This window comes from Cetorhinus maximus, chromosome 22 (assembly GCF_964194155.1).
Source record: "Cetorhinus maximus chromosome 22, sCetMax3.hap1.1, whole genome shotgun sequence".
In the NCBI taxonomy this organism is placed as follows: Eukaryota; Metazoa; Chordata; class Chondrichthyes; order Lamniformes; family Cetorhinidae; genus Cetorhinus; species Cetorhinus maximus.
In genome coordinates this window covers 20,189,068-20,213,036 of record NC_135900.1, presented here as the reverse complement: position 1 = coordinate 20,213,036, position 23,969 = coordinate 20,189,068, and the positions used below count along the sequence as shown (strand labels likewise).

The window sequence follows — 23,969 nt, the reverse complement described above, 5'->3', positions numbered from 1 at the left end:
TACAAAGTTTTGCTCCCAAATGTCGTCTCAAATATGCTCTGTTGCTTTTGTTAATTGCCTTTGTTCTTTTTTAGAGAATGCATAATCAGTGAGACCTGTATCCAGCATTGAGACAATTAGAATATAGTAAAATTGTATGATACCAGGACAAGATATTTCATCAACTGCTCGGAGACAAATGAAAAGTTATAACAATGTGCTTTCTATTTTGCTGTAGGAACGGTTAGAATAAACTTAAATACAATATTTTGGTGCTGAATTTCAAGAGCGAGTAGAATGAATGATGACAGTTAACTATTACCTTGACCAGACAGCATTCCAGCATCCCGTTTATGTACTTCATCATCACTGGTGTTTTCCGCTTTCTCCCACTGATGGGTAAGTTTGTAGGAATTTTCACAAGATCCATATGCACAACATTGGTAAGCATATGGCATTTCTAGCACTCTGTGAATTTAAACATAGAAGCATGAAAACATAGGAATTACAATACCAAAAAACAAAATCATTGCAGAAATCCTGTTTTAATTTAACATGCGATTATTGTATTTTTAAAGTACAATGGGGTGTTATTGCACATTGTTTCGTTATATCTCATATACTAGTACAACAGAACATTCCCATCTGGTCAATTCTTGTCGTGAGCTACAACCTTTCTTTAATTCCTTTCATGGTAAAGCCATCACTTGGTGGCTAGGAATAAAGTGGAAATAAGGGGTGTATTTATATACTTACTTCAAGTTACGGAGACTTTCTATTGGCAACAAATCTTGTAGAGCTTGATTGCCAGTTAGTTTTAGATGTGTTAACCCACTTAGTCCAGACACAGGAAGAGATGACAGGAGGTTGAAGCTGAGGTCACTGCATGGGAATTATTATGCGTAAGTGAATCAATTACAAATTGGTGCATTAAAACTTTGGGAGCAACAGCTGCTGTAACAAGACCCATTTCCTGTACACGATACGATTGAGGAAATAAAGCACATTGGGAAAAATAAGTGCGAAGAGAATTTCAAGTAGCCTGAAACTACCAGCAATTTTAATGCTTATGCAATATTGCTGAGCGGTTGTTTCATCATCCAGGGTGGCAACAGAGAAAGTGTCATGCATCCCAAATTTACACACTGAACAGAGTTGCCTGAGCTTCCTTTTAAATTGGTTCCTTTTCATTCAAATCCTGGAAACCTGCCAACTGAGCTGACTTGCAGCATTTATGTTATTGATTCTATAGATTGGCAGAAAATTTGTAGCCTTAGTTTTACCTGGGTCTGTGTGGATCATTTTCCAAATACCTTGCTCAATAGGAGCATACAATGAAAATCCTGGCATGAAATGGCCAGGATTTTCCAACCACTGTTGAAAAATCATTCAGTGAGGTGCCTGAATTTCCAAAATGCTCTCTGGCGAAAAAGGCTCTCCGCCAGGATTGAGGGACTCCTAAAATTCTTCCTTGTAAACTCGCTGTGGGTCCATGGAAAACTGATTCAACAGAAAAGATGGTAGGGGTCAGGTCCTGGAATTTAAAGTTTTGTCTTAAAGCAGTCTAAAAGACTCAGTAGAATATAATAAAAAGGACTGAAAGCCTACCAATCAAGAAGGCATAGTTCAACAGAGATTCAAAACTGTCTTTGGCATGTTACAAGTTTGATCAGGATTTGGGTGTGATAAATTCAAAATCAGGGCCCCAATCTTAGGAAAATATAACAATTTCTTTGACTGAAAACTTCCCAATTTACAGTACTGAATTAATGCTAAAATGTAGGGGCAAATTCTAATTATTCAGCATTTTAAAAACGTTCCCAATTATTTACAGCTAGTGAAATATATGGACCCAGAGACTTACAGTTTGGTTAAAGATGGTGAAGAAAGAAACGATTCTTGATGAATAAATTCAATTTTGTTCCAGCCAAGGTCACTATATGTGGATAGATATATAAAGATTATCAATATGATGCCACCATCGGTATAAATTTACACATACAATCCTAACCAGTGTAATAAACTTATAGTGAAATTCAAATGGGAATTGCTTATACACTTTTCTATAAATCAGCTTTAAATTGGAGAAAAAAATACACCACACGGTGTTTCCATTGGGAAATGGATATATAACTTCCTTGTTATTGCACACCATTTACCATTGGTGTCAACTTAGGCCATAAGCTGTAGGAGCAGAAGTAGGCCAATCGGCCCATCGAGTCTGCTTCGACATTCAATGAGATCATGGCTGATCTGATAATCCTCAACTCTACTTTCTACCCTTTCCCCCATAACCCTTGATTCCCTTACTGATTAAAAATCTGTCTACCTCAGCCCTGAATAGACTTAACAATCCAGCCTTTATTGTCCTCTCGGTAAAGAATTCCACAGATTCACTACTCTCTGAGAGCAGAAATCCCCCCTTCTCTGTCTTAAATGGACGACCCCTTACTCTGAAATTATGCATTCTCCCACATGGAGAAACAACCTCTCAGCATCTACCCTGTCAAGCCCCTTAAGAATCTTATATGTTTCAATAAGGTTGCCTCTCATTCTTCTAAACTCCAATGAGTACAGGCCCAACCTACTCAACCTCTCCTCATAAGAAAATCCTGGCATACCTGGGATCAACCTAATGAACCTTCTCTGGACTGCCTCCAATGCCAATATCTCTTAGATAAGGGGAACAAAATTGCTCACAGTATTCTAGGTGTGGTCCAACTAGTGCCTTCTGTAGTTTTGGCAAGACTTCCTTATTTTTATACTCCATTCCCTTTGAAATAAAGGCCAACATTCCATTTGCCTTTCCTATTAACTGCTGAACTTGCATGTTAGCTTTTTGGAATTCATGCATGAGGACTCCCAAATCCCTCTGTGCTGTAGCTTTCTGCAGTCTTTCTCCATTTAAATAATATTCAGCTCCTTTATTCTTTCTGCCAAAATGCATAACTTCACATTTTCCCACATTACATTCCATCTGCCAAGTTTTTGCCCACTCACTTAACCTGTCTATATCCCTCTGTAGACTTGTTGTGTCATCCTCACCACTTGCCTTCCCACCTATTTTTGTGCCATCCACAAACTTGCTGAAATTACATTCACTTTCCTCATCTGAGTCATTAATATATATTGTAAATAATTTTGGCCCAGCACTGATCCCTGTGGCACTCCACTAGTTACAGTGGAGTGAAAATGCCCCCCTTATCCCAACTCTCTGTCTTCTATTAGTTAGCCAATCCTCTATCCATGCTAATATACTACCCCCAACATCATCGGTTCTTATCTTATTAAGTAGCCTTATGTGTGGTACCTTATCGAACACCTTTTGGAAATCCAAATATATCACATCTACTGGTTCCCCTTTATCCATCCTGCTTGTTACTGCCTCAAAGAATTCTAATAAATTTGTTAGGCATGATTTCCCCTTCATGAAGCCATGGTGACTCTGCTTGATTAGATTATGTATTTCTAAATGCTCTGCTATTACATCCTTTATAATTGACTCTAACATTTTCCCAATGACGGATGTTAAGCTCTCTAGTTACTTGTTTTTTGTCTCCATCCCTTTTTGAATAAGGGTGTACATTGGCAGTTTTCCAATCCTCTGGGACTTTTCCAGAATCTAAGGATTCTTGGAAGATTCCTCCCAGTGCATCCACTATCTCTGTAGCTACTTCCTTGAATATCCTAGGATGCAACCCATCAGGTCCAGGGGACTTATCAGCCTTTAGCCCCATTAGTATCCCTAGTAATTTTTCTTTAGTGATGGTTATTGTATTTATTTCCTGGCCCCCCTTTTGCCCCTTGATTATTTAGTAATTTTGGAATGCTATTAGTGTCTTCTACCATGAAGAATGATGTAAAGTATTTATTCAAATCCTCTGCCATTTCCTGGTTCCCCATTATTATTTCCCCAGCCTTAGTTGCCTAACTTGCTTTAGTTTGTTCCTTCAGAGTCAGAACATTGTGGATTAAAATCCTACGCTACAATTTAAACATATGAACTGCTACTTCAGTACTGTCGGAGTGTAACAATGTTGGAGGTGTTGTCTTTCCGAAAAGACATTAAACTGAGGCCCTGTCTTTTCTGGTGGTTCACTTGGACATCAAAGATTACAGTTGGCCTCTAGCTTTAATTGACACTTCACTAGTTGTGCCAGCTACCTGCCATTGTGGGCAGGTAGCCCTGCCACCCCCTCCCTAACCTACCTCCCCCTCACCGCCCTGCCTCCATCCCATCTCTGGGAAAATGGTCCAGGGGTGGGATGGAGCTGGGGAACCGGCACACCAGACGGTGGTTCGGAATTCCGTGCCTGCAACTATCAGGGGCTAAAAATCCTTCCCCTGCTTAGTCATTTAAAAATGCTAGAGGTCTTTTGCCTATTTCTGGCTGTGTTGACTGCTGTAGTGAACTGCAAAATTCTCTCACGCCTTGATATCCTTTTGCAATGTTGAGACCAGAACTGTGCACAGTCTTCTAAGTGAGTGCTGAGGGTGGGGGGTAGGAAAAGGGTGGAGGGTGGGAAAAGGGAGAGAAAGATGTTTGCCTCTTGGTTGAAAAGATTTCATCTGGTTGTGGAAAGTATGGACACTGTCTGCAATCACAGCTAAGTGACTACATGTGCACTTAAATGGTGAAAGTCAGCAGGTAGTCTAACTGGGAAGGATCACGACTGAGAGCAATCCTATCATCAGACAATGGCCAAACATTTTCAGATGGGCAACATTTAGTGGTGACCCAGAGATAAAGAACACAATGGGGAGAATTTTCTCCCCTTCGGGGAGGGGGCTTGGACAGGAGTGGGCGTGGGTAGGCGTGCAGCCGATTGCCGCCCGCGATTGGCTGCGTGCCGCCATTTTACGTGGGCGGGCCAATTAAGGTCCGCCCAGCATAACGTGCACCCGGAAGCGCTGTGTGCTCCCTGTGTGGGCGGGGGGAGTAGGCTGAGTCAGGGCCTATGTTCTTTCATGTTGCGCATTTCGCATGCACGTGAAAAAGCGCAGAAATCTCCCTGAGGCAAAGAGCTGCCTTAGGAAGATTAGTTTGATCTTTAAAAATTTTAATAAAGACAGAAGAGAAATTTTAAGACATGTCCCCTCATGTGACAGTGTCACATGAGCTGGGACATGTCAATAAATTTTATTGAAAAATTTTATTAAACTTTAAGTACCGACACGAAACCTCATCCCGCCCGTGGATGAGGTTTCATGATAAATGCGAAGGCCGCCTCGGCTCTTTGCCTGCCCCCTAACCTTAAGGTTGGACGGGCAGCTCAGTGAAGTATTTTAATTGATATTTAAATGGCCTTAATAGGCCTTTGACAGTTCAGCGGGTGCGCAGCCAACTCCGGTGCATGCCTGCCAAACTGAATATCTACATGACACTCAGTGACGTCGGGATGCACGCCTGATGTCTCCGCGTGTCCCGCTCGCCGACCTGGAGATTCTGCCCAAGAGTCTCTCATATGTGACTGTAATCTGCTGTCCCTAAAGGAGATCTCCAGTTAATAATTGTTTTCAAAAGTTCTCAAGTTGTTCTCAGTTTTTTTTAAAATCTGGCTTTTCTACCAACAGTAGTGCCTAGAAAAGGAGTTGGAAGATTAACTGTCAGTGATACCATTAACCCACCCTTATAACAACCACCCGCCTTTCACTGAGTCCTGGCAAACCCTTCCTTACTGTTGGCAGATGACGTCTAAAATCAGAAACATATTGATGGCAAGCTATATCACCACTGCCAGACGGAAAATAATGTTATTGCTTTCATCGGTATCAAAGCTCCCATTTCTGCCAACAAACAATTGTGACTAATGCCAGCTGCTTAACTCATTCTTGGCAGTAATTTATATTTAGGGGTTGTCTTGGCCCTGCAGATATATTGCTGTAGGGCACAGTTTATATGTTAGTGCACACTCAAAAACAATTAAAACTAAATTTTAAAAATCTATCTTTAAATAAAATTAACCCGCACTGATGAATTAAAAAAGAAAACACAATATGGAGCAATTTATTTTTGCTTAGGTACTTTAGCCATGCAAGTGTGTTGCTTAGTAGGCCTTCTTACATGTGTAAAAAAAATGAAATTTGACACAGTTTTCCAGTGGATTGCCTCTATTAGTAAGTCAACTGTCTTGATTTTTGCACCAAATAAAATCGACTGTTTCAGTCTTACCACCTGATTAGAATGAAAATCTGAGCAATAATCTTTTATCATTTTACCCACAGGGAGCATTTGAATGCCTCACCCAGATAAATGCAAATCTGCAGGCAAATTTGCCAAGTGTTTAATTTCCACCTGCTCTTGTAAATAAAACCTGTTGCACACTTAGAAACTATTTTCATCTCTGCATTGCTCTGAGGTACAGAGCAAAATCTTCTGCTCACCATGCGGGGCCCACCCTCGCACACCGATGTGTAAAATGATGCACAGTGACATTGGGCGTGCATCCCGACGTCACCGCGTGTCATTCTGATCTTCCGTTCGGCAGGCGCGCAGCGAAGTTGGCTGCGCGCCCGCCGAACTGTCAAAGGTCTGTTAAGGCCATTAATGAACGGATTAAGCCTATTGAGAAAGCTGCCCGTCCAACCTTAAGGTTGGCAGGCAGGCAAAGAGCCCAGGCAGCCTTCGCATTTTTCATGAAACCTCATCCACGGGTGGGATGAGGTTTCTTGAAGGTTTCATTAATTAAATATAAATTTTAATGAAAATTCATAACCATGTCCCAGCTCGTGTGACACTGTCACATGAGGGGACATGTCTGAATTAATTTTATTTTTTTATTTTTTCCACGTTTAAAACTTAAGTTAATCTCCCTGAGGCAGCTCTGTGCCTCAAGGAGATTTCTGCGCATGCGCGAAATAGCGCAGGCCCCAACTCTCCCTCCTCCCCGACCCTCACAGGTAGCGCTGAGCGCTTCCGGGTGCGAGTCATGCTGTGTGGGCCTTAATTGGCCCGCCCACGTAGAATGGCGGTGCGCAGCCCATCGCGGTTGGCAATCGGCTCCGCGCCTGCTCCTGACTGGCCCCCCACCCCCCGCCCCCCGACGGGGAGAAAATTCTCCCCATAAAATGTATAACAAATTGGCAAAATACAACAGGTGGCTTGGAATTGAGAAATATAGATTGTGTTCTAACTAACTGAATATCTTTATGGCATTTTTCTTTAGAAGTGATACAATTATTCCAGCTAGAGGAAATATTCTGTGACAGGGTTGGTTAAGTCTTTGGTTAAGCCAAGGTCTTAGACCAAAGCAATAGTGAACTTTTGCATGTTTTTATGGATTAGCCTCTGGACTATTTCATTGGGAATAGAACAATTTTAAATGGACTGTTTCTGTAAACATTTTGTTTTTCCAGAGCGCTTATTCTCGTATTCCATTACTTTTTTACAAGGTCCCTCCTAAAGCTCTTACTAAGTGTAGTGAGCATTGACTCCTACCGTTGCTCTTGTGCCTGACCCAGGGGGCGCATGAGGGTGGCCTATTGGAGCAACCTGATGTGATTTTCCTCTCCTGCCTGATGCCTCCATATACAGATGGCTGAGATTAGGAAGTCGGCTCAGGTTGTGATCTTAGATTGGAATAAGAACACTATCTGTATTTCTCAATTCCATGCCACCTGTTGTATTTTGCTGATCTGTTATATATTTTATATCTCAGAGCAATGCAGAGATGACAATAGTTTCTGAGTGTGCAAAAGGTTTTATTTACAAGAGTTTTATCATATCACTACAATCACAAAATGTCTGCACTCATGCTTAACCCAGCCCTAGTTTCTAGCAGCTTCTCTGCTTACTTAGCTCTGAGTTCACGCCCAGGCTTAACCAATCAAGCACAGTGTGCAAAGACCAGACTCTCCTAATCAAAGACAGAACAATTGAACACTACACCACCATGCTCCCTTTATGGAAGTGAACATTAACGTTCTGTTTTTTTCATTTAATCAAACTTGTCAGTAACTGCAGCGGTTTAAGAAGGCAGCTCACCACCACCTTCTCAAGGGCAATTAGGGATGGGCAATAAATGCTGGCCTTGCCAGCGATGCCCACATCCTGTAAATGAATTTTCAAAAAATAACACCCATCCAGTTTGCCTGTAGGTATAACGTGGTTAATGTTGTGAAAATCTTGCAACTGCATAGATTTCCTATAACACCATACTTTTGCCATCACACTTTGCTGTCTCAAAGGAAGCATCAGACCAAAAAGGAATGGGCAAATCAAAAGTAAGCAGAAAGTTAAAAAATTACCAGTACGAAACTGCTGAAGACTTCTAAAACAACCATCACTGAATGACCATTCAAGAGAATCACAAATATACACAGATGGTGACTCAATCAAATCACACAAAACATTTTTCTATAAAAAAGATTGCCATTCTTCTCCTTAGTAACTGAATTTCTAATTTTCAAAGAAGGCTTTAAACAGAAATTGCAGAGTTCACAATAACATGATTGAATGCACCCACAGTCCTTCAGCACCTTCATTTTACTTCAAGGTCCCAGCTTATCTAAAATATCTGGGATTATGGGATATTTCATTTCCCCCAAAAAAAAAACAGTTGAGGGGAGTCACCATTATATCTATCTGTATGTATTCCAAGAAAAGTTTCACAGCAAGCGGCAGTACCTTTCTCTACATTTGAAAAAGGGTGTGACCTTCTAACATGGGAAGATTTGAGCTTTGTTATTTTTAACAACAGAATTTGAAACAAACTTCTGTGTGGCTTGTTGTGCAGCAGGTGGACTTGGCGTAAGAACATGAGACCCTGAAACTGAATTCCAGTAATTTTCCTCCCATAATAAATTGTCAGGTCTAAATAGAGAGATTCTTAATTCTGAAAAAAGGAAAACATTTAAAAGGGTTTGGGCCTAAGTAGATCGCTTTTTTTAAAAATTGTACAGTTCTATTAAAAATGATCTTGAATTTTCAGTGACCTGAAACATTGGACTGAATTTTTGTTGGACTGAGGAGGCCAGACTGGAGGTGGGTACATGTGGGTGAAAGAGAGGGGCGTGTTGGGATGTTCCTGCCTCTGGGCCATTTTGGAAGAGAGGCTAGTTTGGAGGGGTGACAGCTATCCATCCACCACTGGCAGGAGCCAGTTATGCAGCTGCAATTGCCATAGGGCCACAGCTCTCCCCATGCAATGATGGCTGAGCAACTGTGGCTTCTTTGTCTTGTGAAGTTTGAAAACTCATCAGAGGACACCTCCATTTTGAGGCACCCGTTCTTTTTCCTACATTTGATGGCAGCTCCGGCCTCAGGCACCACCTGCTGTCCTTAGTTAGACATGAACATGCCACTGGGCCACCAATTGGCCATCATCTTTGGCTACAAATGCCAACATGATGAGGGTTCAGGACACAGAAATGTTCCAGTTGTCCGCATTCTGGCCCAAAAACGAAAATTCAGCCCATTAACTCTGTTTCTCTCTCTCCGTCGATGCTGCAAGCCTGCTGTGTAATTGCAGTATTTTCCCCTTTTTTATGCGAATGATGTGATCTGTTAGTGTGGGCATTAACTAGATCCTGTCCCAATAATTGTTCTGGTGCACAAAATGGTTTCATCCCAGGATGGAGGATTTAACACGGAGGCTGTGAACACTTGCCTTCATATTAGTTATGGGATATAGAAATTCTAGATACACTTCCTAATAACGCAGTGAATCATATATAATGTGTCACTAAGCCAAATTGGCTTAACTGGGGTAATCTTCCTGGCCTTTGTGCTATCATGCCTCCACAGTGTGCTTTTGCTGGGTGTTTAAATAGGAAATTCTTTCCTCTTCCTATGACTTAACACAGTCAGAGTAATATGTTTTTTAAAATTGTAATGCAGGAAAAGGGGTAGTAGTTAGCGCTGCTGCCTCACAGCTCCAGGGACCCGGGTTCATGCCTGACCTCGGGTATCTGTCTGTGTAGAGTTTGCACATTCTCCCCGTGTCCGCGTGGGTTTCCACCATGTTCTTTGGTTTACTCCCCCCGTCCAAAGACATTAGGTGGATTGGCTACGGTAAATTGTCCCCCACAGTGTGTGTGCCTTTGTGCGAGTGTGTCTCATTCTGGTTGTACCCTGCCTAGCGGTCATTGCCTGTTGGGGTAGGCTCCAACTGCCCGCGGCCCTGAATTGGATGAAGCGGTTCTGGAAAAGTGAGTGAGTAATGCAGGAAAAGCCACAACGACCATTTAGACCACTAACAGTTTGGGAAAGATCTTTGCATTTCATTTTTCACCGTAAGATATAAAATGAGAGCAACTCTGACTTTCCTGCGGCTGGGCTAAAAAAACGTGCCATGAAACATGTTGACGTTAATTGCACCACGGCTAATGAGAGGATTAGAAAGTGCTACTCCAATGTTAAATAGCATTGCCAAGATCCATTGTGCTGCTAACATTATTTAGCATCAAATTGGTTGAACTATCCAGTGTTTTAAGCAATGCAACAATTTCAAATGCTTCACACAGGACATTGCTTCCAATTGACCTATTAAAGAACAGATATAAAGGGGACAATGTTTAAGTAGCTTCATTCTTTGGCAGTAGGTGGAGAGAGCCCAGCAGTTGCCTATAGGAGTACACCAGGCCTGCACATGTTCATGGCCAGGCCTCCGTTCAATGGAATCAGTGAGGAGCCAGTACTAAACATGCATCAAAAGGCAGCATATTGACTGGACTGAAGTGAGGGGAAGATAGGGTGGGAAGGGGGAAAGAGTGGGGAGCAGGATTCTTGTGGTTCACCTTCAAAGCAGGGCTGACAAGTCATTCCCAAACGGAAGTGTTAGGATTATCGGCAGCAGAAAGCTAGTCAATGGATCGCAGGATTTTTGTGGAGGCATAGGAAGAACGCTTCCCCCATATCCCCCTTTAAAACCCCCTGAAAATTAACCACATGTCTGTTTTTTTTCAAGCTTTATCTGAGTGATCTCTACAAATGTCTTTAAGGAATGCTAGTTCTGATCCATGCGAATGGATAGGACTTGTCTAAAGCAGGTGACATCCATCTGGGCATGAAAATTTCATCGGGTTCCTACATCCTCATGGACTGTGGGGGGTTTCAGAAGTCATTGAGGGGTATCAAGCAGCCTATGAGAATGAGGTGTAAACAGTCTTTAAGCATGCTCCCTATTCCATTTTCACCTATCATTCTTCATCTTTAACCCTTCTGTAATCTATTTGATGGCTCACTTGCACCAGCCACTTTCCCCACCACCAGCCAATTCATCCCCAAAGCATTTAGTGCATTTGTGTAACAAAAACAAAAATTGCTGGAAAAACTCAGCAGGTCTGACAGCATCTGTGGAGAGAAAGACAGAGTTAACGTTTCGAGTCCGTATGACTCTTCATTCTGTATGACTCAAGCATTTAGTGCATTTGTGTGTTTGCTGCATTGTAAATGAAAGCAAAAGGCTTGCATTTTTATCGCATATTTCAAGATCCCATATCATTCCAAAGCACTTTACCGCCAACACTGCACTTATGAAGTCTCGTCGCTGTTTTAACATAGAAAAAGAGACATTCAATTTGTGCACGATAAGACCTCACAAATATGAATGAAATAAATGCCTAGGACATAGGTTTTGAGTGCTGGCTGAGGGATAAAGGTTGGCCAGGACAATGGGAGATGAGGATGGGGAACTCGAGCTGCGTAAGCCACTGGCAGCAGCTGGAAGGTTAGTCTTACGAGTAGAGTGGGTGGCTAGAGTGAGAAACCTTGGGGTTCTTGTGGGTGTCTGGCCACCCGTATCCACAGGGTGGTTTCCTAAACATTTAAATTTGACAAAGACCTGTCTCTTATTGGGGACTACAGGGATGCTTCGCCCGTTTTACACCCAATCAACAGAATCAACGCATTCTACATTCTGCCCCAGAGTGTGCAAAACAATTTTTCAAGCTGCAAACAAACAAGCATTGTTCTTGCATTTTTCAAAATATAAGATGACTTTAAAATCATTTTTGGATAAAGAAGCATGTGATTGCCTCATAATTGGTAAGTTGACTAATTTTTCTCACTGACACCCAAAGTAAACCTACGATTTTATTAATGGTATTGAGACAAATCCATCGAAACAGAACAGGTGGGATACTCACAGCGATCGCAGGGCAGTGAGCTGTTGGAAAGTGCCGTGCTGGATTTCATAAACTTTGTTGTGATGCAGGTCACTGGAGATGCAAACAGATAGAGGAATGAAGTTTAATAATCAGGCTTGACACTCTTTGGATGGACACTCTTTGTATTTCTTATGGGAATCGAATTCTAACTAGATCAAAAAAATGTGGTGCATTCAAATAAGTGGATTTTTCTTAAATCTGCCATCAGTTGACAGATGAACTCTTAACTCATGTTTGCTAAAAGCAGCACAATATGTATTTCCATCACCATAGGCTTTTGAACTTACAGCTTCTGAAGCTTCTGGCAGCCAAAGAAACTTGGGAGTTCCTTGATCCAGTTGTAAGACAGATCTCTGTTAAACACAATTTCACACAATTTAAAAAAAAAGTTAAAAAGTAGGTTATTGTTTCATCAGCTAGGTGTCTCACTCATTTGTTTGGAGTTTACGGTCAATGGCACAGCAAGGGCTCGGGGGAAGAGTTTGACTCCTATTACCCCTGTTGCTGCAATTGACTCTTTTCTGGGCATTCCCAATGTGGAGCTGGAGTGACATCATCAGGCTGTCCAAGCAGCCAATCACATTAAAGGATTTTTCACCCAACCAGGAAACAAAAAGGATTGTAATAAAATCACTTTAAAAATTATTGCACATGGAGCAAATTAAAGATTGTGATAGACACAGAGGGTGAAGGTAGGAACTAATATATTCTTTAAAAAAAACTTTTAAAAAGAAATCAGCTTTAAAAAAAACCTACTAATCAATTATTTAGCAGCACCCCATGATTACAAAATTAATTTTTCCCAGGCAAATTCTGTTGCTCATCAAATTTTATTCATCACATTGCTTTTAAAAACCCAGTTGCACCTGATTGAATCATGTGCTACTTTTTAGGGGGCTTCTAATAGTGATGTTGGAACAGGAAGGTTGAAATTCTTGCTGATTTCAGTGATTACTGGGTCAGGGTCTGGGTCGGGGGAGGGTGGGTGGGAGGACACTATAGCGCAGTCGGTGTCAGGGCCCTGAGTGACAGACTGTAACTTCAGACACTAATCTGCGCATGCCCGACTTCCTGAAGTTGCCAACAGTTTAAGAGGGGTAATGACGGCAAACACTGACAATTTGTTATCAATGCTCCCCCACCACCACCATCAAAACCCAGCCCAAAACACTGGAGCCAACTCAGATGCATAAATACAGTTAACACATAATAGTTGGGAGTACGATTGGAGTTCATTTTTAAAAGTGGGTGGATGACATAATTTGAAATCACCAGGAGCATTAAAAATGCAATTCCACTCCTGGGCAAGAGTGGCAGTCAGATTTACATCTTGCCCAATTTTTATTTTCAATGATTCCAATGACTTCAACTTCAATAGAAATGTTGACTACTGCCCAAAGGCAAAACTCACCACCACTGCGCCCTCCCTGCCACCAGTTTTCCTATGTAGTAATGAATGTACACCGGTTTCCCTAATGTTCTCTGCTCTTCTCTAGAAACCTGCACCAAGGTTTAACACAAAGACAGTGGCTCTGACTTGTCAGCTGGAAAGTCAGGGGCTAGCCCACCTCCACCCACACTGAAGCCAAGAACCTATTTCGTCTTGCTCAGGTAGTTAGTTGCCTGAAGTCTTAGCTTCCAACCCTTCTGCAGCAGTATGTCCCGTCTTCAAGAGCTGCTGGCCAATAAGAGGACCAGCAGCTCTTCAGCCCTAGCAACCACTGGGTGCAGTGGCCACTCCTGGGACTGCAGCTGGCCCTGGACCAGAAGCATTGCTGGAGGCACGGAAAACAGGTGAGTGGGGCCAGCTCAGCAGAGTGGGGATATCAATCACAAGGCAGGGGGGGAGAGGGAGAGGGAGAGGGGCAGGGGGAGGGGGAGGATTGCTCTTCAAGCAGAGAAGGCTCTTGCTGATGAATTTGATAGAGGTGCTCAAAATCATGAAGGGGCTGGATAAGAGAAACCGTTCCCGGTCGTAAAAGGATCGAGAATGAAAGGGCATAGAGTTAAAGTGATTTTGCATAAGAAGCAAACGTGACGTGAAAAGAAACTTTTTCACACAGCGAATGGTTTGAGTCTGGAATGCACTACCTGGAAGTGGGGTGGAGGCAGGTTCAATCGAGGCATCCAAGAGGGTGTTAGATGATTATTTGAATAGAAACAATGTGCAAAGGTACGGGGAAAAGGCAGAAGAATGGCATTAAGCCATAAAGCTCATATGGGGAGCCGGTGCAGACAGGATGGGTTAAATGGCCTCCTGCGCTTTAACGATTCTGTGATTCTGTGAAATGAAGGGCCTTCCGTCAGACACAGGGTGGCTGATCAGAAGGTCTCTTCTGCCGACCCTGCAAAGATGCTGACAGGATATACCTGGTGGTCTCGTTACATGGCTTAAGGGCTCAATTGGCCCAAGGTCAGGTGGGTCACCAACCACTGGTAAAATACCTGTTCTGTTTAATTGAAGTCAATGATGAACTTATACCCCACAGTTCCACAATCAGCAGCAGCCCTCCAGTAGTTTGCCCAGGTTCCCAGACTTCAAGGCAGCCTGAGGTCTGATGGCATAGATTTCTTTAAAAAGTCACCCATGAATTCAATTATTTAGCACGGTAACTTCCAGACAAGACACCAGCTTACTTTTTCCAAGGTCATTGTCACAGGACTATAACAAAACAAAGAAATGATAATGCATTTGGATGAAGAGATCTTGACAGTTTTCTAGGCCTGAATTTTCAGCTCGGTGGGCGGGTCCAATTAATGGCCAGCCAGCTTGAAGCACGCGCTGATACGATCAGCGCTGCTTGGGTTGAGGGCGGGAGGAGGGCGAACGCTGAAATCAACACAGGCACGGGGGAATGCAGAATGAAGGCTCCCCGAAGGCAGAGAGCTGCCTCAGGGAGCTGAAGAATTTAAATACAAAAAATAAAGATTTTAAAAACCGAGACAAAATGCCCACGCATCAGAAACAGTCACCTGAACATATACAACATGAAAATTCTGCCCAAACATATTTTTTTTTAATTTAATGACGGATACCTTATCCCGCTCCTGGATGAGGTTTCCTGAAAAATGCAAAGGCTGCCTAGGTTGCCTGCCCCCCCCCCCCCCCGCTGTGCCGTTAGTGGGCTTGATAACCCTCTTAATTGTCGGCGGCTGCGTGCTAAACTTGGAAGCGCGCCTACCGACCGAAATATCGTGCAAGTGCACGATGACATTAGGACGCTCACCTGACATCATCACGTGCTATTTTATGCTCGAGCGTGTCGGGCGCGCGCCTGCACGCTGAGCGAAAAATTCTGCCTGTGAGGTTAAGTCCATTTTTTTAAAAATTCCGGTAATTATCGATAGGCAATAGTTGAGTCATCTATAACTTACAAAACTTGCAAATTTGGTAACTGCTTGCAAACAGTGCTTGGTAGAGAGGCAATTCGTGCTCCTGTCAGAGTCCTGACAAAATAAGAGATGTTACTCGTGGTAAATAAAAATATCCAATTAGATTTGTTCTTGTAAATATATTGTGAAATGTCAGTTAAACTTATTCAAACTTTGATTTTGGAAAACTTACAGACTTTCTAGACTTGTGGTTCCAGTAAGGTCGGGAAATTCAGTTATTTCTGTGGCTCCATTAAGTGAGCTAGAAAGGGAAATGGGATTAATATTTAAGAGGCGAATGTAGATTTTTGGCCTATAAATCTTTCACAAGATCTCAAGGATATGAGGGTATAATTTTACTGATATACTTACAGTATACGTAACTCAGGTAGATGTTGAAAAGCAGATTTTCCAACAAACTGAATGGGATTGTCATAGAAATGGCTGCAAAGAAAAAACATCGCACTGATGCTTTCAACAGTGTATTTTTGGAATAGTTATTGACTCAAGAACTTCATGTTCTGAGCTTTCAATTCACGTTTGACTTTGATCAGCCAAACTTAGACTACTAATGAGTTGCAAAATTTAACAGGGCTAAATAAAGCTTTAATAAATAACATATCATCTAAAATAAAAACAAAAATGCTCTTAAGTCATATTGGACTCGAAATGTTAACTCTGTTCCCTCTCCACAGATGCTGCCAGATGTGCTGAGTTTTTCCAGCATTTTTGTTTTTACTTCAGATTTCCAGCATCTAGTGTTTTGCTTTTATTTTACTGAATAAAGTTTTGTTCAGCCTTAATATTTTGAATTTTTAGACTTTGTATTTGGGATTTTTTTACTTCTATTAACTTCATATTTTTAACAAAGCAGTTTAATATGTCCTTAATGTACTAGGAATATTGTAACAACCCCGTAGAGTCCGATGACTTGTAAAAATTTCAATTTCCAGTGACTGACTGGAAGGATCACATGACGAGATTTTACTGTCACATTGTCTAAACATTAGTCAGTAGGCAACTTATACACTAAACTACGGAAACGTTTCCCCCATTTAACTATTAAAATGACTGAAAATCTTCTGTCATGGTTATACTTTACAATACACTATCCCTTAAGTGGACACTTCATCTCCAGGAACCAGTCCAAAGCCATTTTCAACTTCCAATGACCTGCTTCCTTTTCCCTTTCCCAGCCTGGTAACTTGTAATCCCTGAACTGGATCAGGGTTAACTTGGATATTCCTCCTCATGGTCAAAGCTAGGCTAATCTTCCAGCCTCATTTAAATTCTCACAAACTTGGTCTCTTCAATCTGAGCATGAACTCCCACCTGCGTTCAGTGTGCTGAATAGTGAAGACAGCATTCTATCTGTGTCAGGTGCAGGACTGGCTGCCTCTATCTCTCTATTTTCTCTCTCACTCTCAGCTTCTTGCAGGCTGACTTATTTCTGTCAGGTTCAGTAGTACCTTAGAGATCCATGTAAGCCAATGCTACAATGGTTTGCTATGGACCCATACCCTCTCAAAGTCCATCTCCATGGCAATGCGAATCATATTGGGCCTTGTATCCAGGTAGAAATGCTAGTTAGCTATCCTCTAGAACCCCAGCTCCATTCTATCTTGGAAAAGTATTCATTTACAAAACCTGACATTTCTAACTCTTTCCTGTGAGACTTGGAGACTAACAGTCTACCTATAGTCAGCATAGATGCTCCTACCATGTCTACACCTGCGAACACCTTGCCAGTTAAACAACTTGCCCTCCCCTCCCCTCCTCTTTAGCCTTTAACCACCAAGCCACCCAAGCTTGTTGTAGGACAGAGTTCAGACCAGGTTACGTGACCCCCTTCCTTCCTCCTTTTTATCCTAAATTAAAGGGACAGTCGCAAACGAACATTCTAATAAACTTCATATTTGTAACAATATTCTATACAATAATTTCCTAAGCCTCGGTATGAACTAGGAGATGTGGCTCGCACTTTTTCCATCCCAATCTATTTTGCAATCAATTTCACTACAGCAGACTATGCACAGACCTCTGGAGAGCAATCTTTTACCCATTTACAATACAGTATTTATGGTATGATTCTGCCAGGCAGGAAAAAAAATGGCTCAAGTACTCCACATAACCATTCAAGATAGCAGAAAATTAATGACTGTGAAATGATTCTAAAGTCCAAGGGGGTGATAGTCCAAGTTAGATAGGTTCTTGATTGGTAAGGGGATCAAAGGTTACGGAGAGAAGGCGGGAGAATGGGGTTGAGAAACTTATCAGCTATGATTGAATGGCGGAGCAGACTCGATGGGCCGAATGGCCTAATTTCTGCTCCTATGTCATATGTTCTTATGGAAACCAATCCACGTAGTAGCACAAAATGGGCTCAAAGTGAATCGGCAGCTAGTTTTTCACCACATCCAAATTACTTTTCACTGAAGTTCATAGAACAATAGCGCAAGCTCCTTTTGGAGACTTGACTAGTTTCACTGTCACTTCTGCGTGATTTGAAATTAAAAATCTTGGCAATATTTTCCAAATCTTATTTAAGAAGCTAGTACAGATTTTTGGCCTATATCAATGGAAAATTAAAACTGGCGCAGTTCATAACAGGTTGCCAATTTTCTATTGCTTGTTTTGTGCTACTGGACTGGACTAATTTCACTCCTTAAATGTCCTTTCCAACCTATTTGTTTGACCTCCTCCAAATTTCTCTCCTTGCCCTATTCCCTTGACTGTAGTGATTCGTATTAAAGCACAATTCCATCACTGCCAATGGTCCCTATCTGTGAGCCTGGGACAGAAAGTACCTGGCTATTTAACTGATGAGCATTCTCACCTTCTGTCCTCATCTTAAACCTTGAGCTACAAGAGGCTGGTGTAGCGCAAAATGCTAGAAAAATGTGGCATTTAATCTCAAAGTGATTGGGACTTAAGTACAAAAGATTTCATTTATACATTTTAATTTATTTGCATTTACTATATTTTAGTTTTTCATTACAAGGAGTTGTTTAAAGTTGTCTATTTAGACCTTGTGTACAAGTTGGTTTGAGGCAGTAGTAGAGCACTGAGAGAAGTATGATTATTAATTTCTCAGATTAGCCATTTTTCCTGTGGTACTAGGGCTATTATTGCAAGTTAAGATAGTGTAACTTCAACAGAGTAGCTAGCCACAGCTCAATATCAAACTGCAAGAGGCTAGAATAGTGTGAAGTTTTGTCTCAGCAGGAGTTCAGCCTTCGTTTGCCTTTGGAAATAAATTTTTGCTGTTCAGGTTAACACTGTGTATATTTTTTATGTTAGACACAAATGGAACACAGTGCAGGGTATCCCTTTGATGCGTGTGGAAACTGATTGTGCAGGCTATTGAGGATTTTCAGTGTCTTCAAAGGTAATATATCTGCATTAATTAACAGAAAATTGAGTCTCTGAGCAGAGGGACTCTTGTTTTTTTTAAGCAGCAACTGGTTGAACTCCGCAGCATTAGAAAGGAAGAAGGATTTCTGGATTGTTCTCTCTAGAACATGGTCACCCAAGAGTGACAGTTCAGGACACAGGGATGATGTGGAAAGAGAGAGGTGGGTGACAATCTTCAAAGGAAGCAGATTGAGCCAGGATTCACAGGTGAAGCGAACATCTGTGCCACTGGAATTACCTAATTGTTTTTTTTAGGGCTAACCAACTATGTAATTGACAGTGACAGCAACTCAGAGGAGGTTGGTTTTGAGTAATAGAGCAGCACGGTGAGACAAGAGACTATTCAAGATTGTCTATATTGCTAATGTCCTTGTTTACCAGGCAGCAGTGATTGCAATAGTGAGTGATTCACTGGTCAGGAGTGTAGATACCCTCTTTTTTACAGCAGTGACTGAGTCCCAAAGGTTACAATGGCTCCCTGATGCCAGAGCTAAGGATATCATGGAATGATTAGATGAACTTGCTACAGGAGTAGAAGACAGTAAAGTCATAGCTCCTTTCAAAATCAATAATATGAATAAAGAAAGATTTGAATTCTTGCAAAGGGGTTTAAGGAGACTGGCGTTAGACTGAAAAATACAATCTCAAGGACAGTCTTCTCTAGGTTGCTTCTTGTGCTTGGTGAGAAACATGGCTTGCATGTCATCATGGAGTGGATGAAGGACAGTGACAAATTTCTGAGGGCAGTCAAATTTGAGTAGGATACTCCATAAAACTTCCTGGTTGACAGAGTCGAAGGCTTTTGTGAGGTTGAGAAAGGCCATGTCCAGTGGTTAGTGCTATTCCTTGCATTTTTCTTGAGTTTGCCATGGCCAGGATTTTTCCTATGGCAGGCGGGCGGGCTGGGTGGGAGTGGTCGGGGGCGGGTGTGGAGCTGATCTCTGCCCGCGATCAGCTCTGCGCCACCATTTTATGTGGTCGCGCCAATTAAGGCTTGCCCAGCGTAATACACAGCCAGTAGCACTCAGCGCTACCTGTGCGGGCGGGGGGAGGAGGGAGAGTCGGGGCCAGCGCTCTTCCACACATGCGCGCGCAAGAGCGCAGCAATCTCCCTGAGGCATGGAGCTACCTTGGGGAGATTGAATGGATAATAAAACAGTTTAATAAATTATGTAAAAATTTATTTAAACATGTCCCCTCATGTGACAGTCTCACATGAGTTGGGACATGTTTGTAAAGGTGGAAAATTTTATTTATTTATTTTATAAAAGCTTCAGGAAACCTCATTCCACCCGTGGATGAGGTTTCCTGAAAAACACGAAGGCCGCTTGGGCTCTTCGCCTTCCCACCAACCTTAAGGTTAGACAGGCAGCGTTCTTAACTACTTTAATTAATTTCTTAATGGCCTTAATAGGCCATTGACATTTCGGTAGGTGCACAGCCAACTCCGGCGTGCGCCCGCTGAACAAAATATCTTGATGGTGCGTGATGATGTCGAGACGCATGCCCGACGTCATCGCGCTTCATTTTACACGTCGGCATGTCGGTCCCGCCCCTTCACGCCGACCTGAAGATTCTGCCCCATGGAGTGGAGATCATGTCTGTGGTGCCTCTCGATGGATGAAAAGCACTGCAAGTCTGGAAGGAGCTCTTCAGACATTGGGAGGAAGCAATTGAAGAGGATTCTTGCAATGATCTTCCCTGTGGCAGACAACAGGAAGTCTCCTCATCATTCCGTCCAATGTAACAGCTCAGTCTTCAGCTAACTAAATAATATTTGAGGACCAGAATCTCAAACCTGAGATCCCCATGTTCCTATGTGCTTGGAGACTTGGACAACCTACAATAGGCATCTCAAAGTACTGGAGAAGTACCACCAGTGGTGCCTTCGCAAGATCCTCCAAATGCAGTGGCAAGAAAAGTGGTCTAACAGCAGTGTCCTCTCCCAAGCCAACATGACCAGCATTGAGGTGCTAATCACTCAAAACCAGCTCCAGTGGGCAGGACATGTCGCTCATATGCCTGATACCAGACTCCAAAAGCAACTGCACTACTCGGAACTTGGTTGTGGCAGGAGACTCCCAGGATGACAATGAAAATGCTTTAGGGATGTCCTCAAAGCATCCCTGAAGAGATCAAACATACCTGCCAACTCATGGGAGACCCCGGAGAGAGCAGACACCTCAAAACAGCTCAAGCCCTCCCCGTCTTCTCCCCCCCCCCCACCCCCCCCCCACCCCAAGCCAAGCACAACCTGCTCCGCATGTGGCAGAGTCTGCAGGTCGCACATTGGGTTTATCAGCCATTTCAGAATCCATCCAATCAGAGTAGAAGCAAGTCATCCTCGAGCCTAAGGGACTCCCTAAGAGAGAAGAGAGCTTCTTGTACCAGATGTTGGACAGGTTAAGGAGAGGAAGATAAAGTTTAATTCACAGCTACAGAGCTGGTGCAGGATGGAAGGGTTCTATCCAAAAGGTTGGCCTTCACCTGAACTGAAGCGATACTGATGTCCTTGCAGGGAAGGTAAATATATCAATAGGATAGGATTTAACCTAGTATGGCAGGGCAAGGGGAAGGTAGGGAAAGTCTAGGTCCAAATCTCAAAAGGATAGTCAGATTAACAAAGCTGATGAAATACAAGCAATACTTAGAAATAAATAGTCACAAAATATAATCAGAATTGAATGGAAAAGAAACAGATCTTGAGGTGTAAATAGACACTCATAGAAGAGGAAAGGAATATTATAAAAATGAAAAAAGCAGGTAAAAGAATAAGCATCAACATTCAAAAAATAATTGGAGTGAGATTTGAGTGCCTATCGGAAATTCTTCCCATAGTTTTCCATAAATTAATGAGGTAAGAGCATAAACTCATATATACAATATATAATGTACATTATCATAAAGCTTCCAGGAGCCAGTTATGTCTAATCAAATTAATTTCCTGGAATAACAAATTGGAAGACTGTTAACTTGTCGATTTTAAAAAGGGAACAAAAACTGTGACAGAAACCTCGACCCAGCCCACCCTCTTGGAAGTTAGCATGTAAAAGTAAACTTTAAAAGAAAACTTACATTGTTAGAAGCGATGGATTGCCAACAAATGCATGTTCAGGGATTGACTGTATGTTGTTGCTGTGAAACCCCCTAAAAGATAATTTATATCAAATGAACAATGACATACAATACTTCAGGGTTCCAGAAGTTTTTATTATATCAACATACTCTCAGAAAGTTCATTTGTCCTTTCATGTTGTGGGGATTCACCTCCAACTCTATAAGCAAAAACTTACAAAATTCTTACCGGGCGTGACAGGGTAGGTGTGGAAAGGATGTTTCCCCTGGCTGGTTAGTCTAGAACCACGGGTGTTGGTCTCAGAATAAGGAGCAGGTCATTTAAGATGACGATGAGAAGGAATTTCTTCACTCAGAGGGTGGTGAATCTTTGGAATTCTCTACCTCAGAGGGCTGTGGAAGCTCAGTCATTGAGCATGTTCAAGACAGAAATCGATAGATTTCTGGTTACTAATGACATCAAGGGATATAGTAAAAATGGAGTAAAAGGTAGATGATCAGCCATGATCTTTGAATGGCGGAGCAGGCCTGATGGGCCGAATGGCCTACTCCTGCTCATATTTTCTATGCTCCTAAGCACAGGATAACTATTTTAACAACAAATTTCATTTGTTGCACAACAATTGCTGCTTTTCAGAAGTCATTTGTTGTGTGAAATGCTATGAGATGTTGTTACATGAATTGCTGTAATAGGAATATTATATCCCCCCACAGAAACATTTGGTTCTAACAGCAACACTAACTTACATTGTTATAGCATCATTACATGAAGGAAGCATACCATTGTGATGGTCAGACCAAAGTGGGATAAGGAGGGGAAATTAGGGGAGGTGGTCAGAGGAGTGGTTGAAAAGGTACATTTTAGAGAGAGTTGAAAGTGAGGACAGCTGTAGAAAGGAGAAGGAATCTGGATAGATAGTCCCAAGGTCTAGGAGCAAGATTACTGAAGATTCTGTCACTGAATGTGGAGCGAAGGGATGGGCATTTAAGCTATGCAGAACTAGAGGAAAGATACAAATGAAGACAAAGATTTTGAATTTGAAGGGCTGATGGCTGGAGAACTAATGGAGATAGGGGAGGACAGTGTTGACAGGTATGCAGTGGAGCTCTGGATGAGTTGAGGTTTAGGCAGTTTGGAGCTTGGGCGGTCAATGAAGAGGATATCAGAAAAGTCAAATCCAGCATTGACAATGACATAGCTCTTTCTCCCATTATTTTTTTAAGTGTGCTGGTTACAAAATGAAAAACCTTGAAATCTTTCTTTAAAATGTCAGAATTAATTCTCCTTTTTTTTGTTGTTCTCTAGTCCCCACCCCCTCCAGATCTCCCGAGGTTATCCATCACCTGTAGACAACCTGTTTCTGCCAATACGACTTTGGATCAGCTGCCTGGAATCCTGCCAGAATAGTACCTGGAATTTCTTCCAGCTAATCTTCCCTTTTGTGGAAGGAACCTGACCTTTGTTCAACACCTCCCTGACTTCTGTGCTACTGCAAGTCAGTGGTCCAACATGGCATTGTTTGGGTCAGCTGAAAACTCCCAAATGTTTTGATTTATAGCAAGTCTCGCCTTGTAGGTTTGTGTGGGAGCCAGAAAATATTTAACCATTACCTGGACTCAAGAACCATTGCCAATTTACTTTTCCGCTGTTTTACAGTCAGCAAATTTTGTAGTCACTGCCAAGCGTAGGCCAAAGTGAAAAATGTTGGAAAATAACTCTGCTCAAAGAACAAATTGCCCAAGTATTAACTGTTATCGCAGCAGTCTTTACATGCAGCGACGGTATCTCATTCAGTCATTTTCTCTTCTGATTTCCATTTCCGCTTCAAGATCAGGATCAGTGTTATCAGATTCCATGCATAGAACTAAATAGTAGAGCTCACTTAACATGGGAAAGAAAATGCCAACTAGAAGAGCGGAATTGGCATTAGTGTATGTGTAGCAATATTGTAAAAGCAGACCAAAAGGTTGGCCTCAAAATTCACCGGGCACAATCCAAAAACAGACCACCCACCCTGGGA

General features: G+C 42.1%; 1 protein-coding gene across 1 annotated transcript in view; it reads right to left on the bottom strand.

The window, feature by feature from the left end:
• LOC144696524 (leucine-rich repeat-containing G-protein coupled receptor 5-like) overlaps positions 1-23,969 on the bottom strand; it is a 128,511-nt gene that overhangs the window by 4,624 nt on the left and 99,918 nt on the right. The window contains exons 7-15 of the mRNA XM_078567918.1: positions 21,949-22,020; positions 15,832-15,903; positions 15,653-15,721; positions 15,463-15,534; positions 12,375-12,440; positions 12,067-12,138; positions 1,844-1,915; positions 736-861; positions 302-447 (exon numbers count right to left, since the gene is read on the bottom strand). Coding sequence (XP_078424044.1) covers positions 302-447; positions 736-861; positions 1,844-1,915; positions 12,067-12,138; positions 12,375-12,440; positions 15,463-15,534; positions 15,653-15,721; positions 15,832-15,903; positions 21,949-22,020 — 767 coding nt within the window. The remainder of the gene's footprint in view (positions 1-301; positions 448-735; positions 862-1,843; positions 1,916-12,066; positions 12,139-12,374; positions 12,441-15,462; positions 15,535-15,652; positions 15,722-15,831; positions 15,904-21,948; positions 22,021-23,969) is intronic.